Source organism: Antedon mediterranea, chromosome 4 (assembly GCF_964355755.1).
Source record: "Antedon mediterranea chromosome 4, ecAntMedi1.1, whole genome shotgun sequence".
In the NCBI taxonomy this organism is placed as follows: domain Eukaryota; kingdom Metazoa; phylum Echinodermata; class Crinoidea; order Comatulida; family Antedonidae; genus Antedon; species Antedon mediterranea.
In genome coordinates, this window is record NC_092673.1 from 32,334,733 (window position 1) to 32,358,235 (window position 23,503).

Consider the following 23,503-nt stretch of genomic DNA (forward strand, 5'->3'; position numbering starts at 1 on the left):
TACATTTTAGCAAAACTGTCAACCTTAGATATACTGCTGCTTTACTTTCGATTTTTTAATGAGTCATCCTCCTGGGACGTAGCGGGCTAAAGCAGCAGCGTGAAAACCTCATAAAAACTATGAAGGTAATGATTTGTAAAATTAATCAAATAAAAATTGCAAAATGTAGTTATACAAGTAGCTGAATAATAATTTATTTAAAATGTTAAAATCACAGCATAAATAATATAGTGCCAAGTATATGTCTTGTTCTTACCTATAAAAATACTATGTACAAAATTATAACAAAGAAAAACTTTAGAATATATAAAACAAAATTATCTTCATAATTGCACTTTCATATATTTGCAATTTAAGGTAATAATTTCATTATATACACATTTGTAGATTATTAAAATAATTATATATAATTGAATACAAAAGTTGATTACAAATTCAGGGAAGTCGCTCTTACCTGACAGATTTAAGAAAAAAGGCTTTTACAGCATATGCACACAGCTGCATTAATAAATATCATACCTCCATACCGGGACCATTTGTATTCATTTAGCAGATAGACACATGCATTTACTGCATCATTTAGCCTGAAGAAAGTGTTGCTACTAACTTAAATACTCTCTGGCTAACAATCAAATACTCTTGAATACCATAAGAAAGCTGTATTTTAAGTGGAAAGCACCTCATATCTACAGGTTTAAAAATCAACCATGTTATAAACCGTCTAAACATGTCAGGTTGACATTCCGAAGAATTCATAGCAGTGGCGAATTGGCTAGAGCACTCATTGGCTAAACACAGGGCCCTATAGCTTAAGGGGCCTCAGACATGGGCAGCCCAATGCAACCCAGCGTTGAAGGGCTTTGATTTGTCTCAAAACTGTGAATAAGTACTGTTTGTGTAGGGAAATACATGAATTGCAAATGATTATGGATACATGGAGAAACGGGAAGGAACCGGTGGGAATAAGATATGAAACAAGCAGTCGTCTTGGGACCGTGGTACTTACTGCCTCTGCTATAGCTAGGAAATCCGAAAATTCAGAATCTTTATTGCAATCTCCCTCTTTACATTTTAAGTATCGTTTGCTGGTTTGTCCGGTGCTTGACCAGTGACTTAGAAAACCATTCTACCTGATAACATGTTAAAGTTTCTTGTGCATGTGTCTTTAGCTCGTAAGGTCCTCATACTTAGTTGCTAGTTCATTTTCTGCATTGAACCGACGCACAGAAAACAAAACATTTTTCCATTTTGCAACCTTACCATTTGAGTCTATGACCAGATCTGAAGTCTCAAACATAGGGCCATCTAACACATCCTAACAAAAAAAAATTAAACACATGTTGAATTAATGTACAGTAGAACACCTATTAAAGGGACACATATCAAAGGACACCTATTATTAAGGGACACAAATTAAAGATACACCTCTATTAAAGGGACACATATCAAAGGACACCTATTAAAGGGACACAAATTAAAGATACACCTCTATTAAAGGGACACATATCAAAGGACACCTATTAAAGGGACACATATCAAAGGACACCTATTATTAAGGGACACAAATTAAAGATACACCTCTATTAAAGGGACACATATCAAAGGACACCTATTATTAAGGGACACAAATTAAAGATACACCTCTATTAAAGGGACACATATCAAAGGACACCTATTATTAAGGGACACAAATTAAAGATACACCTCTATTAAAGGGATACATATCAAAGGACACCTATTAAAGGGACACAAATTAAAGATACACCTCTATTAAAGGGATACATATCAAAGGACACCTATTAAAGGGACACAAATTAAAGATACACCTCTATTAAAGGGACACATATCAAAGGACACCTATTAAAGGGACACAAATTAAAGATACACCCCTATTAAAGGGACACATATCAAAGGACACCTATTATTAAGGGACACAAATTAAAGATACACCTCTATTAAAGGGACACATATCAAAGGACACCTATTAAAGGGACACATATCAAAGGACACCTATTATTAAGGGACACAAATTAAAGATACACCTCTATTAAAGGGACACATATCAAAGGACACCTATTATTAAGGGACACAAATTAAAGATACACCTCTATTAAAGGGACACATATCAAAGGACACCTATTAAAGGGACACATATCAAAGGACACCTATTATTAAGGGACACAAATTAAAGATACACCTCTATTAAAGGGACACATATCAAAGGACACCTACTATTAAGGGACACAAATTAAAGATACACCTCTATTAAAGGGATACTTTTGTGTCACGAACAAGGGGCTGTATACTGTATTATATTTCAACACTATGGCCAACACCTAATAAGGGGACAATTCAAGTCTAGCACTGCACAACACCTTTTTCATAATTTACAATAGGTATTACTGATTAAATCTTCAATTTACCTGTAAATGTTTAATTAGTTCCATAAGGACAGCCAACATGTAATGCGCTTCTACTGTCTCTACTGATAAGGTACTGTAACTATCCTCACTAGGTGAGTACACTTCAAATTCAATTCTCTTTTCGTCTTCTACACGTGTCCAACTGAAATTCATTAAACAACCCAAACAGATATAGCAAGTGCTGACTAAGGTTATGACCTTTAAACCAACCAATACGTAAATTCACATAACTTTATTATGTTCTTTTTAAGGTTGTTAAGTTTATCAACTATGGCTGACAACAAGTTACTCCATTTTCTTTATTAAATTATGTTCTATTGCAGGAGTCATCATTTGGTAAGTATATTAGAGTATCTAGCCTACCTTAATATTTTTCTCCATGATATAAGATAGTCTGCATTGTCGATACGTAACCTTATTCCTCTATCAAACAAAACAACTGAAAAAGTTGTTCCTGGTCTCAGCTGAAAAGACAACACAAACATTAAATCATCATTGGTGATGTACATCACTTATGTTGGTGAGCCCTCTATTTGTTAATGTTTTTCTGTTGACACAAATATAAACAACATATTTAAACTAACTTGAAGTGACTTTATCTTGACCTCTTGACTAACGTCACAACCTTTGAACTCAACTGCAAAATAGTCGTCAATTTCTTGACATATACTAAGATATTGATGATACGTCTCTGATTTTGGGATAATTAATTCTGAAAAAGAATAAACTTATTGTCATGCTGGAAATACATAAGAATTAATACTTGTTTCCATTTGATATTATTGATGATGCTATACCTTCAAGCTTAGATTTAGTACTATCATCTGGTTGTAGCTTTCCAGTACCAATGTCATGTTTGGCTTGATGGTATAAAAGAGGCAGAGCACCCTCTATTTCCATGAGTTCTTTTTCATCTTCTAGATCAAAGCACCATTTTCTAAGTGCCAATCCTGTGACAAAATATAACATTTTCCAGTTAAATTAATTTTCAATTAAAGTTAATAATTTATAACAAAAATAGCACTTTCCACTTCAGGTTATGCTCCACCTACTTTTTCAGGTTAAGCTCCACCTACTTTTCAGGTTAAGCTCCACCTACTTTTCAGGTTAAGCTCCACCTACTTTTCAGGTTAAGCTCCATCTACTTTTTCAGGTTAAGCTTCACCTATTTTTCAGGTTAAACTCCACCTACTTTTCAGGCCGAGTTCCGGCTACTTTTTAGTTAAAGCTTCAGTTACTTTTCAGGTTAAGCTCCACCTACTTTTCAGGCCGAGTTCCGGCTACTTTTTAGTTAAAGCTTCAGTTACTTTTCAGGTTAAGCTCCACCTACTTTTCAGGCCGAGTTCCGGCTACTTTTTAGTTAAAGCTTCAGTTACTTTTCAGGTTAAGCTCCACCTACTTTTCAGGCCGAGTTCCGGCTACTTTTTAGTTAAAGCTTCAGTTACTTTTCAGGTTAAGCTCCACCTACTTTTCAGGCCGAGTTCCGGCTACTTTTTAGTTAAAGCTTCAGCTACTTTTCAGGTTAAGCTCCACCCACTGCCAATCAGGTGTTATAAATGAAAAAGCTTTAGATAGTGTTGTTACAGGAAAGCCTCTACCACAATACATTTTAGTGACAGGAATATAAATTAATAAACAGAAATTTATTTAATTTATTTGTAATTAAACATTATTATTATTAATAAGAACCTACAAACTCACCTTTTGTATCAGAGGTAACATATTCAGTTCTTTTAAGTTTCATAAATGAATTTGAAGACGCTTGAAACAAGGCAAACTTTCTTGAATACTGTTTACCAATACCTATAGAAATTCAGAATTTACTTAATTATTCAAACATAAACCTTATTCAAATACTACATGAAACTTATCAGACACAAGATAGACCTTATTCAAAAGACAAAGAGTAGACCTTATTAAAACATAAAGTGTGGACCTAATAGCATTAAAACTCTAAATATTTATCAATCAATCGTTCGATTTATATAGCGCCAATCCAACATTCATTGCTCATGGCACTGTAAAAAATCAGAAAAGGTGAGTTTTGAGTAGTGACTTAAAGTGACTCAATAATGATGTGTGTTTAATGTTCAAGGGTAGGTGGTTCTAGGTCTAGGTCCAGCAACACTGAAAGTCATATATACCCAAGTATTTGCAAACTTCTACAACTAAATCTTCAACCAGCATTCTGGATTCAGGCACTGGTATCTGCAAAAAAAAAACATTTTAAAAACAATAATACTTACAGTAAGTAAGTTTTTGGAAAGGAATAATACTGGTGACAATAAATTCCGAGAGTGACAAACAAACCTTCAATGTTTCATTAGGCAAAATTGAAACAAATACTTTTTCATGCATCTCTACAGCAGAGCCTTTAGGATGAACAGTGCCGGTATCTTCACCAAACAATGCAGAAGACAGCCGCTTTGATAGTCGTTTCATCATGTTTTAACACAATTTTGATTTTCTATCAATCAACGAATCGTATACCACCTGATCAGAAAAGAACAATATACAATTCAACAATTGCCCAGAGTATATATTTTCTCCAAGCCATATACAAATTTTAAGTCTAACCAGCTACATTTGAGTAAATTCAAAGCGTCCTAACTAGGCCTAGGCCAGGTTAGTCTACACTGCTAACAGGGAGGACATCAACAAGGTCCAGCAGCAGGTGGTTTCTTCCGTGTAGAGAGATGTGATTTGCTGTGTGCTATATAGACGAGGTGACGTGAGGCTATTCTCTCTCTGCTACTCTCTGGTTTAGCCATGAGCAATTGAATACCTTCTAATCAACGCAAGAAATCTAAATTACTTACAGCTTATTACAATTATAAATCAGACAATCAGTGTTTCATTATCATTTTAGGGTTATTTTTAATTAGTTTAAGATAGGAGTCAAAATAACGAAAAATGGCTGACTGAACACTCAAACAAAGTCTGATGTGTCGTCAAAACATCCGGAATGACGTCATTTAATTGAACAGACACACCTCCTCTCCGCGCGCATCCGATTCATTCCGCGCAGTCTGCTCCTCCCCCTGATGCTGCTCATCAGCAGATCTTCTGATTAGATTTGTAATTGATTTGTTCATTCGCAAAATGTAAAAGAAATATTCAATAAAATCTTAATATTGTATTTATTGATTTTTATTTTCAATAAATAGATACAACAATACTAATACAGTAGAAAGAAATTAGCTAACTGTAACACTAATCGGTGTACACTCAGTTGATTGTACTTATCCATCCATCCATGCGGCAGATATGTTATTGTTAATCTCATTTTTTTTTCGAAGTGCAATTCATTATATGAATGTAATTTCGATTCGCCACGTACATCGGGCACAGATTGCCTTGATACTGGATAAATACAGTCAGTGCACGCTGGTGAAAACTGGTTTACATTTTGAGAAATCACAATAAACCTATCCATTTTCGAATAAGGGGTGTTTTTTTTTCTTTCTCCCAAAAATACTGTATTTATTTTTTATACTTTCTCAGTACAGTAGTACATAATATCAAGTGTACACTCCTACTGTACTACATAAATGTCACCAGTAAGTTCACGGTGTGGGGAGTTGGGTGATTCCGTATGCGTGACGTGTGTACGCGCGTTTCTGGAAATTTCAAAATATCTGCTGATCACTGATCTCAGAACAGCATGCGCAAAACTTAAGACTTAAAATTGACAAAACATAAAGAGTTTGCAGTAGTTTTTATTTAGGAAAAATATATACCTTTAAAATAATCAATGTGTTTCCCGATGTGTTTTGTATCAGTGGAAAGTTGGGCCTACGCATGATTTGTAAAAAATGTTTTCCCCCATTCAGAGAATGGTACATTCTACAAATTAGTACTAGCTGTGTGTTGACTGAGTATCAACAACTCATGGTGGTTTGGTGTATTTCATTTTAAGTTTCACAACTAGGCCTAGGCTAGCCTATGATTTGAATAGAGACAGTCTTAAGTATGTATATAGGAGTGCACAAATTGGGTACTAAAATAAATAAACTTATGTCTAGGAATCAAGGATTGCTAATTAAATATAGCTAGCCACCTGAACTTGTCACTTGTGTATATTGTACACTGTGCACACGGACAGACCCACATTACAACGGTCATCCAGGGCAGCAGGAAAGATATGGATGAGGCTACTAGTGTGTAGCCTATGCAGGCTGCAAAACACATTTTTGTATATCAATTGTACTGTATCGGTTATAAACCACTGTCTTGGCTGCCAGTGTTGGCTGAATATGGCTTCCCATCCATGACATGTTTGTAACACTCGGCCACCTCCCGCGGCCCTATTTAAAAAAAAAAAAATTACAATTTCCCATGCACTAATTCTATAGTCTTATTATTACAGGTTTTTGTTTTCCTGAAGTTTTTGGCACACCATAATGAACCAGTTAATAATCAGATCCCTGCTAACTGCCAGACATGTTAAATCTGTCCAACGAAATGTACCCTCATGTTTGTATAGTAGTACAGCAGGCAGTGATGTAGGAAGTGAGGTTCCCTACAAGACTCTTAAATCAGAAACTACCACTGCTCCGAACTCTGTCCCCGCAGAAGCTGATGTGGTTGTCATAGGGGGTGGAGCTGTAGGTTGCAGTACATTATACCACTTGACAAAATTAGGAGTAAAAAATGTTGTTCTGATAGAACGAGACCAATTAACAGCGGGGACAACTTGGCATACTGCAGGCAAGTTTTTGGGACAATTTAGAATAAACATACATGGTTTTATATTTTTGCCAACTTGAGGATAACCATACATGAATTCTTATATATATTTATTAAGCTCTGTCTACACTATCAAACTAGTTTGACAAAAGAAGTGTGATGTGCCCAAATATGGTAGTGATATGACATCATCATGTCCATATATGGACACAACCCCTTTTTTTAATCACATAAAGTTTGATAGTGTAGACAGAGCTTTAAAAGTTGCAGTCCTGTCCACTGACAAAACATATATACAAGATGCTCTACATAAACAAAAAATCTTAAAGAAGAGGTCTTTGAGAGACTGACATCTGACAAGATTTGAACATGGGATCGGTAGCCGAACATTTAATCACCAAGATACAACTCCAGTCTATTATATTAATAACCTTTGTTTTTACTGAAACTTGCATTGTTTGTTGATGGAATGGCATTACTAAAACTCATTTATTTACATTAACAGGTTTACTATGGCGGTTACGACCTAACGACACTGACACAATCCTACAAAATTACACGAGAACTTTGATACGAGATGTACTGGAAGAAGAGACTGGGATCAACCCTGGTTGGATAGAAAACGGTGGTATATTTATAGCATCTAACAAAGAAAGATTGGATGAATATAAACGCATGATGACAGTAAGTGTATTTGGAAAGCGCGTCTGAATAGATTAAAATCTCAGCCACTGTTTGCCCTCAGGCCAACCAGAGTCCGGGCAACCAGTGTCTGAGATTTGATTGCCCTCCCAATTTCTTGGTGGCCAAAACATATAGCGGCCGAAATAATCAAACATTTAATTGAGATTGGTCTATACAGTTGTATTCCTCAACAGATGCAAAACATCGTAGTAATCTTTTTTTATTTGACTAGGTTGCTTCAGGACCAACTATTTATACTTACTTACACTCCGGGACCGAGGAAAACTGTTTCTGCAAGCCCAGCATATTTTTGATTTACAATCAATAATAAATGTTTTTTTAATTTTCTAGTTGGGAAAGGCATTAGGTATTGAGTCACATGTTCTTAGTCCAGAAGAAACGAAAGACTTGTACCCGCTTATGAACGTTGGTGATATGCACGGCGCCCTCTATAGTCCAGGTGATGGTACTATGGATCCAGCAGGTTACTGCACGGCTTTGTCACGAGCTGCTACAAAAAGTGGAGCTAAGGTACAGTATTAAAAAATAAATGTTTTTTTTACACAATTGGGAGATTAAAAACACTAAAGCTGTGTTTCACTTTCAGCAGCCAAAAATTAACCGATAAAAATTAACCGATAAACTGCCTGTGAATCTTGATTACCTGATTTGTTAAAAAAATTTGTGTTTTAGCTTTGGAAACACGGCCTTAGTTCATCTACTGTATCTATTCAAGTTTATTTTTATATTTAGGTGGTTCTGAACTGCAATGTGACGGGTATAAAAGTTACAGAAGACGACATGGGAACTCGACGTGTTCAAGGGGTTGAGACTGACGCAGGGATGATACGTACAAATACTGTCGTGAATGCCTGTGGTAAAAAGTTATTCATATAAATCGTCTTTAATCATCTTTAATAGGTATTTAGATATTTGGTTATGGTTGTATTTTTATTCATTTTTCTATGTTTAAAGACACCTAACTTCAGGTAACTTGTTGGATAGATAAAGTATATTTGCTTTTAACTTACTCTCATTTGTGTGAGTGTAGTATAAAGAGGAGTGAGTTATGACCAAGGTACTAGGTCAGAATTGAACACTGGATTTTGTTATTGGAAAGCAAGCATGTTAACCACCAAGCTACAGCTGCACAACAAGATACAGCTCTCCTCTACCTGCCTTTACTTATGAAACAATGGTACCTACTGTATAGTATATGAAAACTTGGTGAAATCAAAGAAAGGTCACCAAATAAGTAATTGTAACCAGGATCCTGGATTTTCCTTGCAGGTGCGTGGAGCCCATACATTGGAGCAATGGCAGGTGTAAACGTACCCCTGCTTGCTATGCGGCACGCATACATCGTGTCTGAACGAATCGAGGGGATTCAAAATATGCCAAACGTTAGGGACCATGATGCCTCTGTTTATCTAAAACTCCAAGGAGATGGACTTTCAATTGGTGGCTATGAGCCAAACCCACTTTTCTGGGATAAGGTTTGTTTCACACTACTTGCATAGATAAAGCATAACAAAGATACACTATGTGACACCAAATGAATTTTCTCCTATCCCAAACTCTAAGCTCCTAAAGCTCTGTCTACACTATCAAAATAAGGACATAATGTCATATCACTACCATATTTAAGAATATCACTACCATATTTGGGCACATCCCATTTTTGTCGAACTAGTTTGATAGTGTAGACAGAACTTAAGGAAAGTCTACAGTATCTTTCAAAGTTTCATATAGCCCAACTATTGTGCACTGCCAGTATTCAGCTAGTGATCACAATAATACAGGTACTTTAAATAGCAGGGGCGGATTGCTATAAAACAGTCTTAACTAATGGTCTTAACTCCCCGATTAAAGCCGGCTTTATCTGATAGACGGTCTTACTAAAGCCACCCCTGTTAGACCATTGCTATAAAACAGTCTTAGATAAGACCGTGTAAAGTAACAAATTGAGGGCGTACTTTGCGCGTAAAATACCAAATAAGGTAATGTTCGTCACGCTTGTTCAATTCACAATCATGACAGTACGTACATTTCTACGCAAGAAAATCTATTCTAGGGCTATATAAGAATAAAATCACCGTTATTATTTGATTTAACACTTAAAACTCGTTCTATTGGTTGTCTTTGACGATAAATAATACGTAAAAGCAACAAAAAGAGAGGTTTAAGACTGTTTTAAGACTCCTTCGAGTAGGCTTTAATTTTAAAGACCGTTTACAGGTTAGACCGCGGTATAGCAATGGTCTATAATGTTAGACTACTTGCTACGTCACGAATTATAGCCAGCTAAGCGCTAAGACCGGTTATAGACCGCTTATAGCAATCCGCCCCAGATGTCTGTACTACCTACACCTTGCAGATGGCCAGATAACCTTGCAGGTGGCCGGGTCACCTTGTAGGTCGCAGAATGACCTTACAGGTGGCCAGTTCCTTGCCAGGTGACTGTTTGCCTGGGAGATGGTAGAATGGCTGCATACTTGCAGTAGTTTTTTCCTAACACTGAATATGATTTTGCTTTTGTGACAATTTTTCATATCCATTTGAAGGTTGAGAATGAATTTGCATTTTCATTATTTGAACTTGACTGGGATGTATTCAGCGTACATATAGATGGCGCCATAAACAGAGTTCCCGTCATTGAGCAAACTGGTGTCAAATCTACCGTGTGTGGACCAGGTAACTACCATTGCTTTTTATGTTTTACATAAGTTCATTTGGTTCTTTCATGGATGAGATCAACACAAAAAAGCATCCTACACCAACATAGGGATACATTGGTTTACCTTGACTCCACCAGTGCTCCACACATCAATGGCAAGGCCAGTGATGGTCTTAAATATTAAGGAAAATATTAAGTTTACTTTACTTGTCTCTTAAATAGAATCTTTCACAGCCGACCACAAAGCCCTTATTGGTGAGAGCCCAGAGGTGAGAGGCTTTTATTTAAACTGTGGATTTAACAGCTCTGGTATGATGTTAAGTGGTGGTGCAGGTTGGCAGCTTGCTGAGTGGATTGTGAATGGTAGGCCTACCATTGATATGTACTCCTTTGATATCAGGTAAGATTGAAAGCCTACTAGGAAACATTTTGTTTGCAAACTGTGAGTTTGCTTGTGTAGAATCCCAAAATCTAGACTCCCTGACAAACTCTCTTACTATAGTTTTAAATCCTTAAATTAAAGTTACTGGAAACATATCTGTGGGCATGCTAGTAAAAATTCACCTCTGTCTACACTATCAAACTACTTTAACAAATAAGGTGTGATGTGCCCAAATATGGTGGTGATATGACATCACATTTTGTTGTCACATAAAGTTTGAGAGTGTAGATAATAGAGCTTTATGTCTGCTATTGTACTACAGATTGTCCCTTTATTGCGGTAACCTTTGTCCCTTTGCATATGTGAAATTGTCATTTCAATCAATTCCACACATTGGCCACAACATTTTAAGAACTTTGCATTATTTTATATAATTTTATTTTTACTCAAGACGTTTTCCAAGTTCTGTGACTGATAACCAAAAATGGATTAAAGAAAGAAGTCATGAGGCTTATGCTAAAAATTACGCAATGTATTTTCCGCATGACGAACCGCTTGCAAGCCGTGGTCTGAGAAAGGACGCCCTCCACAAGGTACGCTTTGTAATGAAGACCGGAGTGAAATTATATTTTATCTTATAAAGTTATTTAAATTAGGAGATTTTGTTACTTTTCGCCCTCTACAGAATGTAACAACACAGGGTGTAACAACACAGGGTGTAAACAACACAGGGTGTAACAACACAGGGTGTAACAACACAGGGTGTAACAACACAGGGTGTAACAACACAGGGTGTAACAACCTCTACTAATAAATTGTACTGTAGGCCTAGACAAAATTGGTCTGGTCTACACCACTTGTGTGTGTGTGCGCAGTACAGTAGCACAAAATGTGTATAACAAACAAATACACAGCAGCTCTCTCTTTTAACATAGAATTTTTCGAATGAATTATCAATATGGATAAAAAAAAAATGACAGTTCATTTATTAACAAACATTGTTGTCATTTCTCGGTATGCAGATGGCTAGTCTACCATATTCTACTAGACTATAATTATCATAAATAATGAATTAATACATCATCAAAATGTGATTATTGCCTTAACATACATGTTAATTATTATCATTGACTACTGGATACTTGCAGGTACTTGAAGATGCTGGCTGTTTGTATCAAGAACGTCACGGATGGGAAAGACCTGGCTGGTTCAATCTTGAATCTCCAGCACCGGTAAATAATAGTTATAACCCTGTCGTTTAATAAAAAAAATATACTGCCCTCAATAAAAAAAATGACCCAGAGCCATATATTGAAAGAGTTCCGGCATTTGCAAAGAAATTGGTTTAAAAACACATTTGTTGCCACCAAAAAAAGCTGTTTTAACATGTTAACTGGGTGCGAATGGCTGGATGGGAATCAAAAGTTGTCTTGGCTTAAATGGCCTGAGCATTTAACTAAATTACAAGTTTGTATAATACAAATATTTTTTATATGTTTAACTATTTATTTCAGTTAAAACCTTATGATTATTATGGTTACTATGGTATCGAAGCAAACAAAGATTATGCATATGGCAAGTTGCTTAGCGACGAGTACACATATGACTTTCCTAAACACCATGATAAGGTAAAAACAACATTACTTTATTTGATTGTTTTAAAATGAATTTTGTTCCAACATATTATGATGAAAAAGAAAGCCCCAGATTCAAAAGTGCGTACTATTGCACGCTATGTGACCCAAAATCGTCCAATCAAATTATAGGAATTTATTTAGGTGTTTTATAATACTGTATGTGAAGTGTGTATGTGTATAATAGTATTTAAGTTCAGTTAGGTTTAAGTTCAATAGCATTATTTATAAATCTTCTTGAATTGTCGATTACCTCTTTATTATCATTGTCAGATAGTTGTTAGTACTGTATTAGAATAATACATAGTATACAGACACACATCAATCAATCAATAATACTGTATGTTGACAAGGACAAATATATAACACGCACACATCAATCAATCAATAATACTGTATGTTGACAAGGACAAATATATAACACGCACATCAATCAATCAATAATACTGTATGTTGACAAGGACAAATATATAACACGCACACATCAATCAATCAATAATACTGTATGTTGACAAGGACAAATATATAACATGCACACATCAATCAATCAATAATACTGTATGTTGACAAGGACAAATATATAACACGCACACATCAATCAATCAATAATACTGTATGTTGACAAGGACAAATATATAACATGCACACATCAATCAATCAATAATACTGTATGTTGACAAGGACAAATATATAACACGCACACATCAATCAATCAATAATACTGTATGTTGACAAGGACAAATATATAACACGCACACATCAATCAATCAATAATACTGTATGTTGACAAGGACAAATATATAACACACACACATCAATCAATCAATAATACTGTATATTGACAAGGACAAATATATAACACGCACACATCAATCAATCAATAATACTGTATGTTGACAAGGACAAATATATAACACGCACACATCAATCAATCAATAATACTGTATGTTGACAAGGACAAATATATAACACACACACATCAATCAATCAATCAATAATACTGTATGTAGACAAGGACAAATATATAACACGCACACATCAATCAATCAATCAATAATACTGTATGTTGACAAGGACAAATATATAACACGCACACATCAATCAATCAATCAATAATACTGTATGTTGACAAGGACAAATATATAACACGCACACATCAATCAATCAATAATACTGTATGTTGACAAGGACAAATATATAACACGCACACATCAATCAATCAATCAATAATACTGTATGTAGACAAGGACAAATATATAACACGCACACATCAATCAATCAATAATACTGTATGTTGACAAGGACAAATATATAACACGCACACATCAATCAATCAATAATACTGTATGTTGACAAGGACAAATATATAACACGCACACATCAATCAATCAATAATACTGTATGTTGACAAGGACAAATATATAACACACACACATCAATCAATCAATCAATAATACTGTATGTTGACAAGGACAAATATATAACACGCACACATCAATCAATCAATAATACTGTATGTTGACAAGGACAAATATATAACACGCACACATCAATCAATCAATAATACTGTATATTGACAAGGACAAATATATAACACACACACATCAATCAATCAATCAATAATACTGTATGTAGACAAGGACAAATATATAACACGCACATCAATCAATCAATAATACTGAATGTTGACAAGGACAAATATATAACACACACACATCAATCAATCAATAATACTGTATGTTGACAAGGACAAATATATAACACGCACACATCAATCAATCAATAATACTGTATGTAGACAAGGACAAATATATAACACGCACACATCAATCAATCAATAATACTGTATGTTGACAAGGACAAATATATAACACGCACACATCAATCAATCAATAATACTGTATGTTGACAAGGACAAATATATAACATGCACACATCAATCAATCAATAATACTGTATGTAGACAAGGACAGATATATAACACGCACACATCAATCAATCAATAATACTGTATGTAGACAAGGACAAATATATAACACGCACACATCAATCAATCAATAATACTGTATGTAGACAAGGACAAATATATAACACGCACACATCAATCAATCAATAATACTGTATGTAGACAAGGACAAATATATAACACGCACACATCAATCAATCAATAATACTGTATGTAGACAAGGACAAATATATAACACGCACACATCAATCAATCAATAATACTGTATGTAGACAAGGACAAATATATAACATGCACACATCAATCAATCAATAATACTGTATGTAGACAAGGACAAATATATAACACGCACACATCAATCAATCAATAATACTGTATGTAGACAAGGACAAATATATAACACGCACACATCAATCAATCAATAATACTGTATGTTGACAAGGACAAATATATAACACGCACACATCAATCAATCAATAATACTGTATGTAGACAAGGACAAATATATAACACGCACACATCAATCAATCAATAATACTGTATGTAGACAAGGACAAATATATAACACGCACACATCAATCAATCAATAATACTGTATGTAGACAAGGACAAATATATAACACGCACACATCAATCAATCAATAATACTGTATGTAGACAAGGACAGATATATAACACGCACACATCAATCAATCAATAATACTGTATGTAGACAAGGACAAATATATAACACGCACACATCAATCAATCAATAATACTGTATGTTGACAAGGACAAATATATAACACGCACACATCAATCAATCAATAATACTGTATGTTGACAAGGACAAATATATAACACGCACACATCAATCAATCAATAATACTGTATGTTGACAAGGACAAATATATAACACGCACACATCAATCAATCAATAATACTGTATGTTGACAAGGACAAATATATAACACGCACACATCAATCAATCAATAATACTGTATGTAGACAAGGACAAATATATAACATGCACACATCAATCAATCAATAATACTGTATGTTGACAAGGACAAATATATAACACGCACACATCAATCAATCAATAATACTGTATGTAGACAAGGACAAATATATAACATGCACACATCAATCAATCAATAATACTGTATGTTGACAAGGACAAATATATAACACGCACACATCAATCAATCAATAATACTGTATGTAGACAAGGACAAATATATAACATGCACACATCAATCAATCAATAATACTGTATGTAGACAAGGACAAATATATAACATGCACACATCAATCAATCAATAATACTGTATGTTGACAAGGACAAATATATAACACACACACATCAATCAATCAATAATACTGTATGTTGACAAGGACAAATATATAATAATATACTGTACTCAACTAAGTAATGAAATTCATTCCATCTTGACAGGATTCAATATTTCACAATTAATATCATCATTAGGGTTGAATTAAAATAATTGCATTGCTTGGGATACTGTATACATATTAAATAGTTTTATACTGTGCTTGTAACAGGAAAAACATTTATTTCAGGTAACAAAAGTGTGTAAAAAATAAGATTATGAAAACGTCCTAGTATAGTTCCGTTCATTCTGATACCTCATGACAGTATGGATGCATGCAATAGCAAAAATTTGAAGAAAATGTTAAAAAAACTCAGCCTATTTGGTGAAAAGGATCTAAGAAGGTGGATAATGTTCAAATGTAGTTTTTTCCAAGTACAGTTTATTTATGTTTTGTTCTTAGATTGGCAAGGAATGTTTAAGTTGTCGAAATGACGTTGCTGTGTTCAACATGTCTTACTTTGGAAAGTTTTACCTGACTGGACCAGATTCACAGGCAGCTGCTGATTGGATATTCTCAAATGATATGACCAAAAATGAAGGTACTGCATGCTAAATGCTAAAATGAGGGAATAACCTCTGACTTGCAGCTAACTGGGCTGTAGTGTGCACAGGTGTGACGGCAACTTTCTTCACCCCAAGGGTCCCTTTGTGTCGTGTTGCGACAACAGGGGCTGAAAGGACCAGTACACTGGGGTAACCCCCTACTCTTCCGAAAGATGTACTATGTTCTTTAAAGTGCACATGAGCTAGATATGTACACTGGACCTCCAATTTTAAGTCCTTGTTCGAGAAGATTTGGTCTACCATCGCAACAATGGTCGAGGAGGTCTTGAACCTGTGCCGATTGTATAGCTATGGCGGCGCCCCTGCCAACTCCGCTTAAATTCTACCCTCAATAGAAAAAATTACTACCTTGATTATATTGAGATTATCTAAACCAGTGTTAACAACACCATACTATTATTTAAATATTTCTGGTCTGATTGAATCTGTTTTTTTTTTTTTTTTGAATTTGTCAACATCAGTTAAAAACACTTAAACACAGAGCAATCAACCCAATTTAAATATATTATACCAACGAACTGACTTAAAAATCGATAATAATTCTCCATATCGCTCGCATAGTAATACTGTATTTGTTGACTTTAAAATACCAATTTGTTGGCTAAACCATATTTTGCGATTTTTCTACAGTATGTGCGAAAAGTGATGATGATTTTGTAATTAATTTTGTTTAGAAAGTCAGGATTGAATTTGTTTTTTTTGTAGGTTCAACTGTTTATACATGTATGTTAAATAAACGTGGGGGCGTTGAGGGCGATCTAACAGTTAGTATGATTGAATCTGGTGATGGGAGTCCAGTCGAACCACAATTTGAAGGTTGGAAATTGGACTTTTATTATCTCAAATCAAAATACTTTATACTGTTCAATTTTATTGGGATAATTAGTATATAATTCACATACAGTAAAACACCTCATTTGGGAGACACGTATTATAGGGAACACACTTATGAAACAAATGATTCACAATACTGTATATGTTTTAACACTAGTAACAGACAACCCCTATTCAGGGAACAAATCAATTAAGGGGAAAGTTTGCTGGGTTCCAAAGATATCCCCTTAATAAAGGTTTTACTGTAGTATAATTCACATTAATCTGTTTTAAATTTGTTCAGGGCGTGGTTTTTATGTTGCTGTTGGTGGGGGTGCAGCGGAGCAGGGAAAGCAACATATACTAACAGCAATACAAGATAAAGGCTTTAATTGTCAACTATTAGATCACAGTGAAGATATGTGTATGATAAGTATACAAGGTCCAAAAAGGTATCTGCTGTATTTAATTAATAATTATACATTACATTTGTTTGGAAAGTCTTTATGAATTATTGTGAAGATTCTGTTTGCAATATTTGTATATGAATTTGTAACCATTCGAAACCTTTTGATTTATAGCAATATATTGTTTTTTTAAATCGCTAAAATGGATACTCTCCCCAAAGTGGTTCAGTAATATGTATTGTTGTTGTTTATATCAAGGCAATCCAACAACAATGCTGAGCTCTGGAGCTCCTATATGTGGCTGTGACACAATCAGTTCCACGCCCCTTAACAGACACCGCACGGCACAGAGAAAATGTTACATAGTACAGTACTGTTGGTATTTGTTGCAGACATAACATCAAATGACTGTTACACAAGTTCATATCTCGGCAAGACGAGCTCAGTGTCCTGTTGTTAGATTGCCTTGTTTATATGATATAGATATATATATCTAGACATCTGCTGTGTAATGTAACATAAAATAAAAATAATTAACAAACATTTATATGTTACAAACAGCCGTGCAGTTCTCCAAGCTCTGACCAACACAGATCTGAGCAATGAAAACTTCCCATTTTCCACCCAGCAAATGATAAAAATTGGCAAGCATACAGTGCGTGCTATGCGGCTATCATTTGTGGGTGAGCTAGGCTGGGAGTTACACATGGACAATGATGTATCAGTTGAAGTATACAACGCTGTTATGGCTGCTGGTGCAGATCATGGGATTGTTAACGCAGGCTACAGGGCAATTGATTCGCTTAGCATTGAAAAAGGTATGAAAGGGACATCTGCATTAAAAGGCTATCTGTAATAAAGGGATGCCTATGTTAAAGGGACACCTGTATTAAATGGCCACATGTTAATTTAAAGAGATGCCTATATTAATGGAATCCTGTATTAAACGGAATCCTGTATTAAAGGGACACCTGTAATAAAGGGTGCCTGTATTAAAGGGATGTCTTATATGGAAGCCTGTATTACAGGGACACCTGTATTAACAGGATATCTGTACTAAATGGCTCCCTTTATTGAATGACCACCTGTATTTTTTATTTCAACCATCTTTAAAGAGGTAACTCTTCCAGTTTAGCCCAGTGGGTTAACTAGTATTGTTTAAATTCAACCTCTTTTGAACTTAAACATAATTACATTACTAATATTGTATCTTGTTGTTGTAGGTTACAGGCATTGGCATGCAGACATCCGACCAGATGACACACCACTAGAGGGCGGTCTCGCCTTCACTTGTAAACTTAAGTCCGATGTCCCATTTCTAGGTAGGGAAGCTTTGGAAAAACAGAAAGAAGGCGGGCTGAAACGAAGGCTAGCTTGCTTCACAATTGATGAGTAAGTGTAGTTTACCATCTTATCTTGGACTACTAAGTAAAGTTGAGCAAGAAAATAAACAATAGACCGACAGGATGTGTGGGTGGGGCGAAGTCTTTTGGTTGACCAAACAATACCTTTTTCAATTAGTAAATAATTGTACACAACACAATTGTCAAGTGAGAAAGTAGAAGGGATTCAAGCAACCCATTTTTTATTCAAAAAATATTATTAAAGGGTCTTTCATACAAATTTAAATGATATGCACCAATCGCTATGCGTATAGCCGCGTCAAAACGAAACATTGAAATTTGATTTGATTTTGACCAGTTTGACCAGAACCATGCCGGAGCAGGTGTGAAAGGCATTAAATAATGTCTCGAACCAAGACTAAATAAGCTATATAAATTCTTTTTCAGTCACGAGGCTCTACTTGGTTTCGAGGCTATATGGAGGAATGATCAAATCGTCGGATTCATCCGCCGTGCTGATTACGGATTCGCCATAGGAAAAAGTTTAGCGTATGGATATGTGACGCATCCTGATGGAAAAACAGTCACTGCTAAATTCCTCAGGGAAGGAAAATATGCCATCGAGAAGATGGGAATTAAATTTGCAGCTAAAATTCACATGAAATCGCCATTCGATGCAGAAAATAATAGAGTTAAAGGAAATTATTAATTGATGATTATAATAAATTGTCACCCACAAATTGATAAAACAATAAGCTATTTTAATATAAACTTGCCGATTTCTTAAATGGCATAGCACGTATAAGCACATATGGAAAGTACATAGGATAAACAATATTTTAAAAATTGAAGCTCACGGTAGCTAACCTTACCTCCGCCTACCTTATGGTTATTCAACGATTTTCATGCATCACTAATAAAAAATAAAGTAGAAAAAAAACATTATGGACAACAATTTAAACAAAGCATCATGAAAAATTTGTAGAAAACAATTTTAAATGAAAAGAAAAAAGTAAAAAAATATAATAACTACTATAAAATAATTAAAATATTAATAGGTTTCATTATAGGCGTGGGATGTTGGTGGTATGGGTTTTGTTATATTAAGTTGTCTATTTCTTTTCGGAATTTTTTTAAAAGGCCACTTTCTCACAATCGATGGTACAACCAGTACAGTATGCCTCTGTTTTGTAATATTTTGACACTGTACAAACAGTGCAACACAACAAACATAATTTTATGTAGACCTCAGGGAAAGTAGTGATTCTTTCAAAATAATTAATAAGCTATTTTTCTGCCAGTATTATGAAAATATTAACTGATTATTAATAATTTAATTATTTTAATAATAATGTTTAAAAACAGTTTATTTCCTCAAAGAGAATAAAGATTTACAACACTTTTAGTGGCCATTGCACATGTTTTATTGGATATCTCATGATTACAATACAGGGTACACATTATTTCATACACAAGAGAGAACAGAAGGGCGTTTGTCCCCTGTGTTATACAGCTGTATGTAAGGGAAGGAAAAACCTGTATACAGTATTTTGATCTCCATTATAGATTTTTAGTTTGGTATAATTTAACACACACCAAATTTGTTGGGGGTGAAATACAATGCGTTTATTGATAAGTATATTTACTTTGTACAAAATGTAACTATATTAATTTTCCTACACTATATTTTTTATTTTAACTACAGTACATTATTTTACAAGTTTAACAATCTAAGATATGTATTTAATAACTATATAGTATTAGTAAGTTATGTTAATGTTTCAGTGATCAGTAAATATGGTATCCATTCCATATATAATAGTGTCATATGTTTGGGTAAGTTGGAGTATACAGTAAATGAACATGATGATCCGATATAGACACTACAATTATTACTTTTTAGTGTCATTAAAACATTGTTACATTTTGTGGATTTTATTGGTGAACTCTCTAGTTTTTATATACAATAACTATGGATTCCCTTGTTTAGAACAACCCCTGCCATTGCATATTAATCCAGCTATTTCATTTCCAAAACGTTAAACCATTCGTTACAACCATTTAAATAAAGGCCCTCTCGCTCATGTAAAGGCCACTTATGCAACTATCTTTAGCTCTCCACCTTCTATATATATTTCTGTTCTAACAATGGTCCTCTATTAGAGGAACTTAAATGGGTCAAAGTGCATCTACATCTAGGAATGTTGTTCGAATATAATTTGAAATATTAATATAGAACAATATTGTATAATTTACATAAGGAGTTCACTTTTGTCGTCCGCTACTAGGCATCCTTCCCATCAGGCATTGCTCAGGCTAATTTTAAGTGTACTTTCTTAAATTTTAAACCTTCATTGCTACCCTTTACAGTACAGTACTGTACATATCAAGTCACATTATCTTCATGTAGGAGAACCAATGTACTATACTATAATTATATTAATTTAATTTAAAGATTGAGAAACTCAAAATTGACCAGTGACTATTATGTTGAAATCAAGTAGAGTATAAATCAAGAAAATGGAATGGTTGAACAGAACAAAGTGATATGCCCTCATCTTAGCATTAATTCACAAGGCAGGTTCTTCCAAGTATAATATATAAATTTAAACACTATTTGATATTATATCGTATGAAAAAATAGGAAAGAAATAATTCTATAAATAACACATACAGTTTTGGAAAACGATACCTAAATTCATTCACAAAGAACAATACAATTGGTACCCTTTTTTTTTCCATCAGATCTTCAAATCGGCCAACAACTAAAACAACATTAGACAACCCACTTATTAATTGACATAAATCATCAAACATATAAGGAATAAATTTAATACGGAAGATTTTTAAAGTACAGTCTAACCTGTATGTCATTTACTAACTAGTAAGATAATCAAATCATCTTCAATTATTATTTACATTAAAAATAAATATTTCAGCACCTTTATCGCTCCCACCCTTGAAAAATATAAAATAAAATTTCATGTTGGCACTCAATTAAAATCACATCAAGGATTTTCTTTTTACTTAGATTATATATAAATAATAAATAAAATTTTTAGTTGGTTTTAAGTTATACCCAGATATAGACAAGCATTGTATTTGTATTGTGTAGACTGCTCACTGATGTATGCAATGTAATGAGTATCAAATTAAGGCATATTCGACTGCGCATAATTATGAACAGCAAGAATCTAGATTTGCTGACATTTTATCTGCTCAAAACAGCCTATTCAAATATTACCATGCATAATTGGATGCACCTTTAACTACTAACCACCACACATTTTACATATGTGCTGTGACGATGCTCTTTCATTAATTGTATGGTATGTTCCACCCTTGGTTTGAATGCTGCTGAAACCGCTGCTTGTCTGAATAAGGTATTAGTTATTGCTTGGTTCCCACTAGAGATGCAACACCCAGGACGTAACGCAAGTTATTTGATTTGACCAATCACAGAAGCGATGGATTTTTCCATTTCAGTTATTTGCAATTGGTCAACTCTTTTGCGTTGTGTCTACGTCCTTGCTTTGCTTCTCCAGTGGGAACCAAGCTTAATTTAAAGCTACTTTTCTTGATTCTCATGATGTCATTATAATGTAGCATAAGGCATGCCTTCTATTTGCTCAGGGGGTTTCTTCCCCTTTTTCTTCCCTCCTCCTTTATCTGCGTTCTTATCATCATCTTTCGCTTCCTCTTTTTCAATTTGCTCACGAGCTTGTCGACTTGAATCTATCAATTCCTGAATTTTGACAATAAGGTCGTCATTCTTTTGTTCAAGTTCTGTTAAATAATTGTCTAGTTGATCAATCGTGTTATTCAGTGATTCATATTCTGCTGCTTGTGAAAAAGAGAAAACATTTGTAATTTGTATGAGTAGGCCTATGTTATTATTATAATAGTATAATGTAGAACCCTATTATAAGAAAGGACAACAAAACTATCCCATGCCATGTAATACTCTAGTAGTGGTACTAATTTTAGTTAAAAGTACAGTACTAATTTTATGATTTAAAGTCAGGGATAGGCCTGGATTTATCATAAAAAGTCAGCCTACTAGATAGATATACACCCATCATAATAGAATCCTTCAATCTATTCACCACCACCCACCTTGCTCAGTTTCTTCAACATCATCTACCATCATGTCTTCTTGATTTTCACTCTCAACGTCTGAAGATTCATTTTTATCTCCACCAATTCCCGTATGACCATTCATATTGTTTTCGTGTCACAATCTTTATCCTTTTAAGCCTTTAATTATTATTATTTATTAACTAAAAATATCAACACAAACTGTTGTTTTCACTCTTATTTTTTCACTTCTTCACATGATACGATTAGGCTTCTACGAAAAATATGTTTCTGTAATTTAACTTAACATATTGATCGTGTTGGACCACTTATATCCCCATTTATTTACTGTGGTTTTTATAATTGGTATATCACATTAACCAAAGGGTACAAATATAGCATAACATGTTTCATATTTCTTTTTTCTACTACATTATTTTTTAATGAACAATCAATTTAGTTAATAAA

General features: G+C 34.3%; 3 protein-coding genes across 7 annotated transcripts; 1 reads left to right on the top strand and 2 right to left on the bottom strand.

The window, feature by feature from the left end:
- Positions 1 to 185: 185 nt before the first annotated feature.
- LOC140047324 (uncharacterized) lies at positions 186 to 5,373 on the bottom strand. Of its 2 annotated transcripts, XM_072092274.1 has the most exons (9): positions 5,243 to 5,373; positions 4,734 to 4,916; positions 4,568 to 4,631; positions 4,125 to 4,226; positions 3,221 to 3,373; positions 3,008 to 3,135; positions 2,787 to 2,887; positions 2,424 to 2,565; positions 187 to 1,315 (listed from the first exon to the last, which is right to left on the bottom strand). In XM_072092274.1, exons 2-9 carry the CDS (start codon positions 4,866 to 4,868, stop codon positions 1,166 to 1,168), a joined length of 975 nt encoding a protein of 324 aa, XP_071948375.1. In that variant the 5' UTR covers positions 4,869 to 4,916; positions 5,243 to 5,373; the 3' UTR covers positions 187 to 1,165. The 2 variants fall into 2 exon arrangements, with proteins under 2 accessions (XP_071948376.1, XP_071948375.1); XM_072092275.1 differs by lacking the exon at positions 4,568 to 4,631 and having other exon boundaries at positions 186 to 1,315; positions 4,670 to 4,916.
- On the top strand, positions 2,746 to 20,376 carry LOC140047322 (sarcosine dehydrogenase, mitochondrial-like). 4 transcript variants are annotated; one of them, XM_072092271.1, is made up of 17 exons: positions 2,746 to 2,759; positions 6,793 to 7,133; positions 7,618 to 7,796; positions 8,148 to 8,327; positions 8,550 to 8,673; positions 9,087 to 9,292; positions 10,361 to 10,490; positions 10,696 to 10,873; positions 11,307 to 11,448; positions 12,004 to 12,087; positions 12,370 to 12,483; positions 16,232 to 16,370; positions 17,101 to 17,211; positions 17,513 to 17,660; positions 18,177 to 18,433; positions 18,839 to 19,007; positions 19,406 to 20,376. In XM_072092271.1, the coding sequence occupies exons 2-17, from the start codon at positions 6,827 to 6,829 to the stop codon at positions 19,665 to 19,667; spliced, it is 2,730 nt and encodes a 909-aa protein (XP_071948372.1). In that variant the 5' UTR covers positions 2,746 to 2,759; positions 6,793 to 6,826; the 3' UTR covers positions 19,668 to 20,376. The 4 variants fall into 4 exon arrangements, with proteins under 4 accessions (XP_071948372.1, XP_071948371.1, XP_071948370.1 ...); XM_072092270.1 differs by lacking the exon at positions 2,746 to 2,759 and adding an exon at positions 6,284 to 6,420; XM_072092269.1 differs by lacking the exon at positions 2,746 to 2,759 and adding an exon at positions 6,284 to 6,393.
- Positions 20,377 to 21,231: 855 nt separating this feature from the next.
- On the bottom strand, positions 21,232 to 23,285 carry LOC140047325 (uncharacterized). The gene is made up of 2 exons (XM_072092276.1): positions 23,075 to 23,285; positions 21,232 to 22,798 (listed from the first exon to the last, which is right to left on the bottom strand). The coding sequence occupies exons 1-2, from the start codon at positions 23,178 to 23,180 to the stop codon at positions 22,554 to 22,556; spliced, it is 351 nt and encodes a 116-aa protein (XP_071948377.1). The 5' UTR covers positions 23,181 to 23,285; the 3' UTR covers positions 21,232 to 22,553.
- Positions 23,286 to 23,503: the final 218 nt, after the last annotated feature.

Excerpts from the sequence above, each read along its gene's own strand:
- LOC140047322 (XM_072092271.1), top strand. The coding sequence starts at position 6,827 with ATGAACCAGTTAATAATCAGATCCCTGCTAACTGCCAGACATGTTAAA. Across the intron at positions 7,134-7,617 it reads GACAACTTGGCATACTGCAG|GTTTACTATGGCGGTTACGA; the intron begins GCAAGTTTTTGG and ends TTACATTAACAG. Across the intron at positions 18,434-18,838 it reads TTCGCTTAGCATTGAAAAAG|GTTACAGGCATTGGCATGCA; the intron begins GTATGAAAGGGA and ends TTGTTGTTGTAG.
- LOC140047325 (XM_072092276.1), bottom strand. The coding sequence starts at position 23,180 with ATGAATGGTCATACGGGAATTGGTGGAGATAAAAATGAATCTTCAGAC. Across the intron at positions 22,799-23,074 it reads TGTTGAAGAAACTGAGCAAG|CAGAATATGAATCACTGAAT; the intron begins GTGGGTGGTGGT and ends TTTCACAAGCAG.
- LOC140047324 (XM_072092275.1), bottom strand. The coding sequence starts at position 4,868 with ATGATGAAACGACTATCAAAGCGGCTGTCTTCTGCATTGTTTGGTGAA. Across the intron at positions 4,227-4,669 it reads TTTCCAAAAACTTACTTACT|GTATTGGTAAACAGTATTCA; the intron begins GTAAGTATTATT and ends GAATTTCTATAG. Across the intron at positions 2,566-2,786 it reads TCATGGAGAAAAATATTAAG|TTGGACACGTGTAGAAGACG; the intron begins GTAGGCTAGATA and ends AATGAATTTCAG.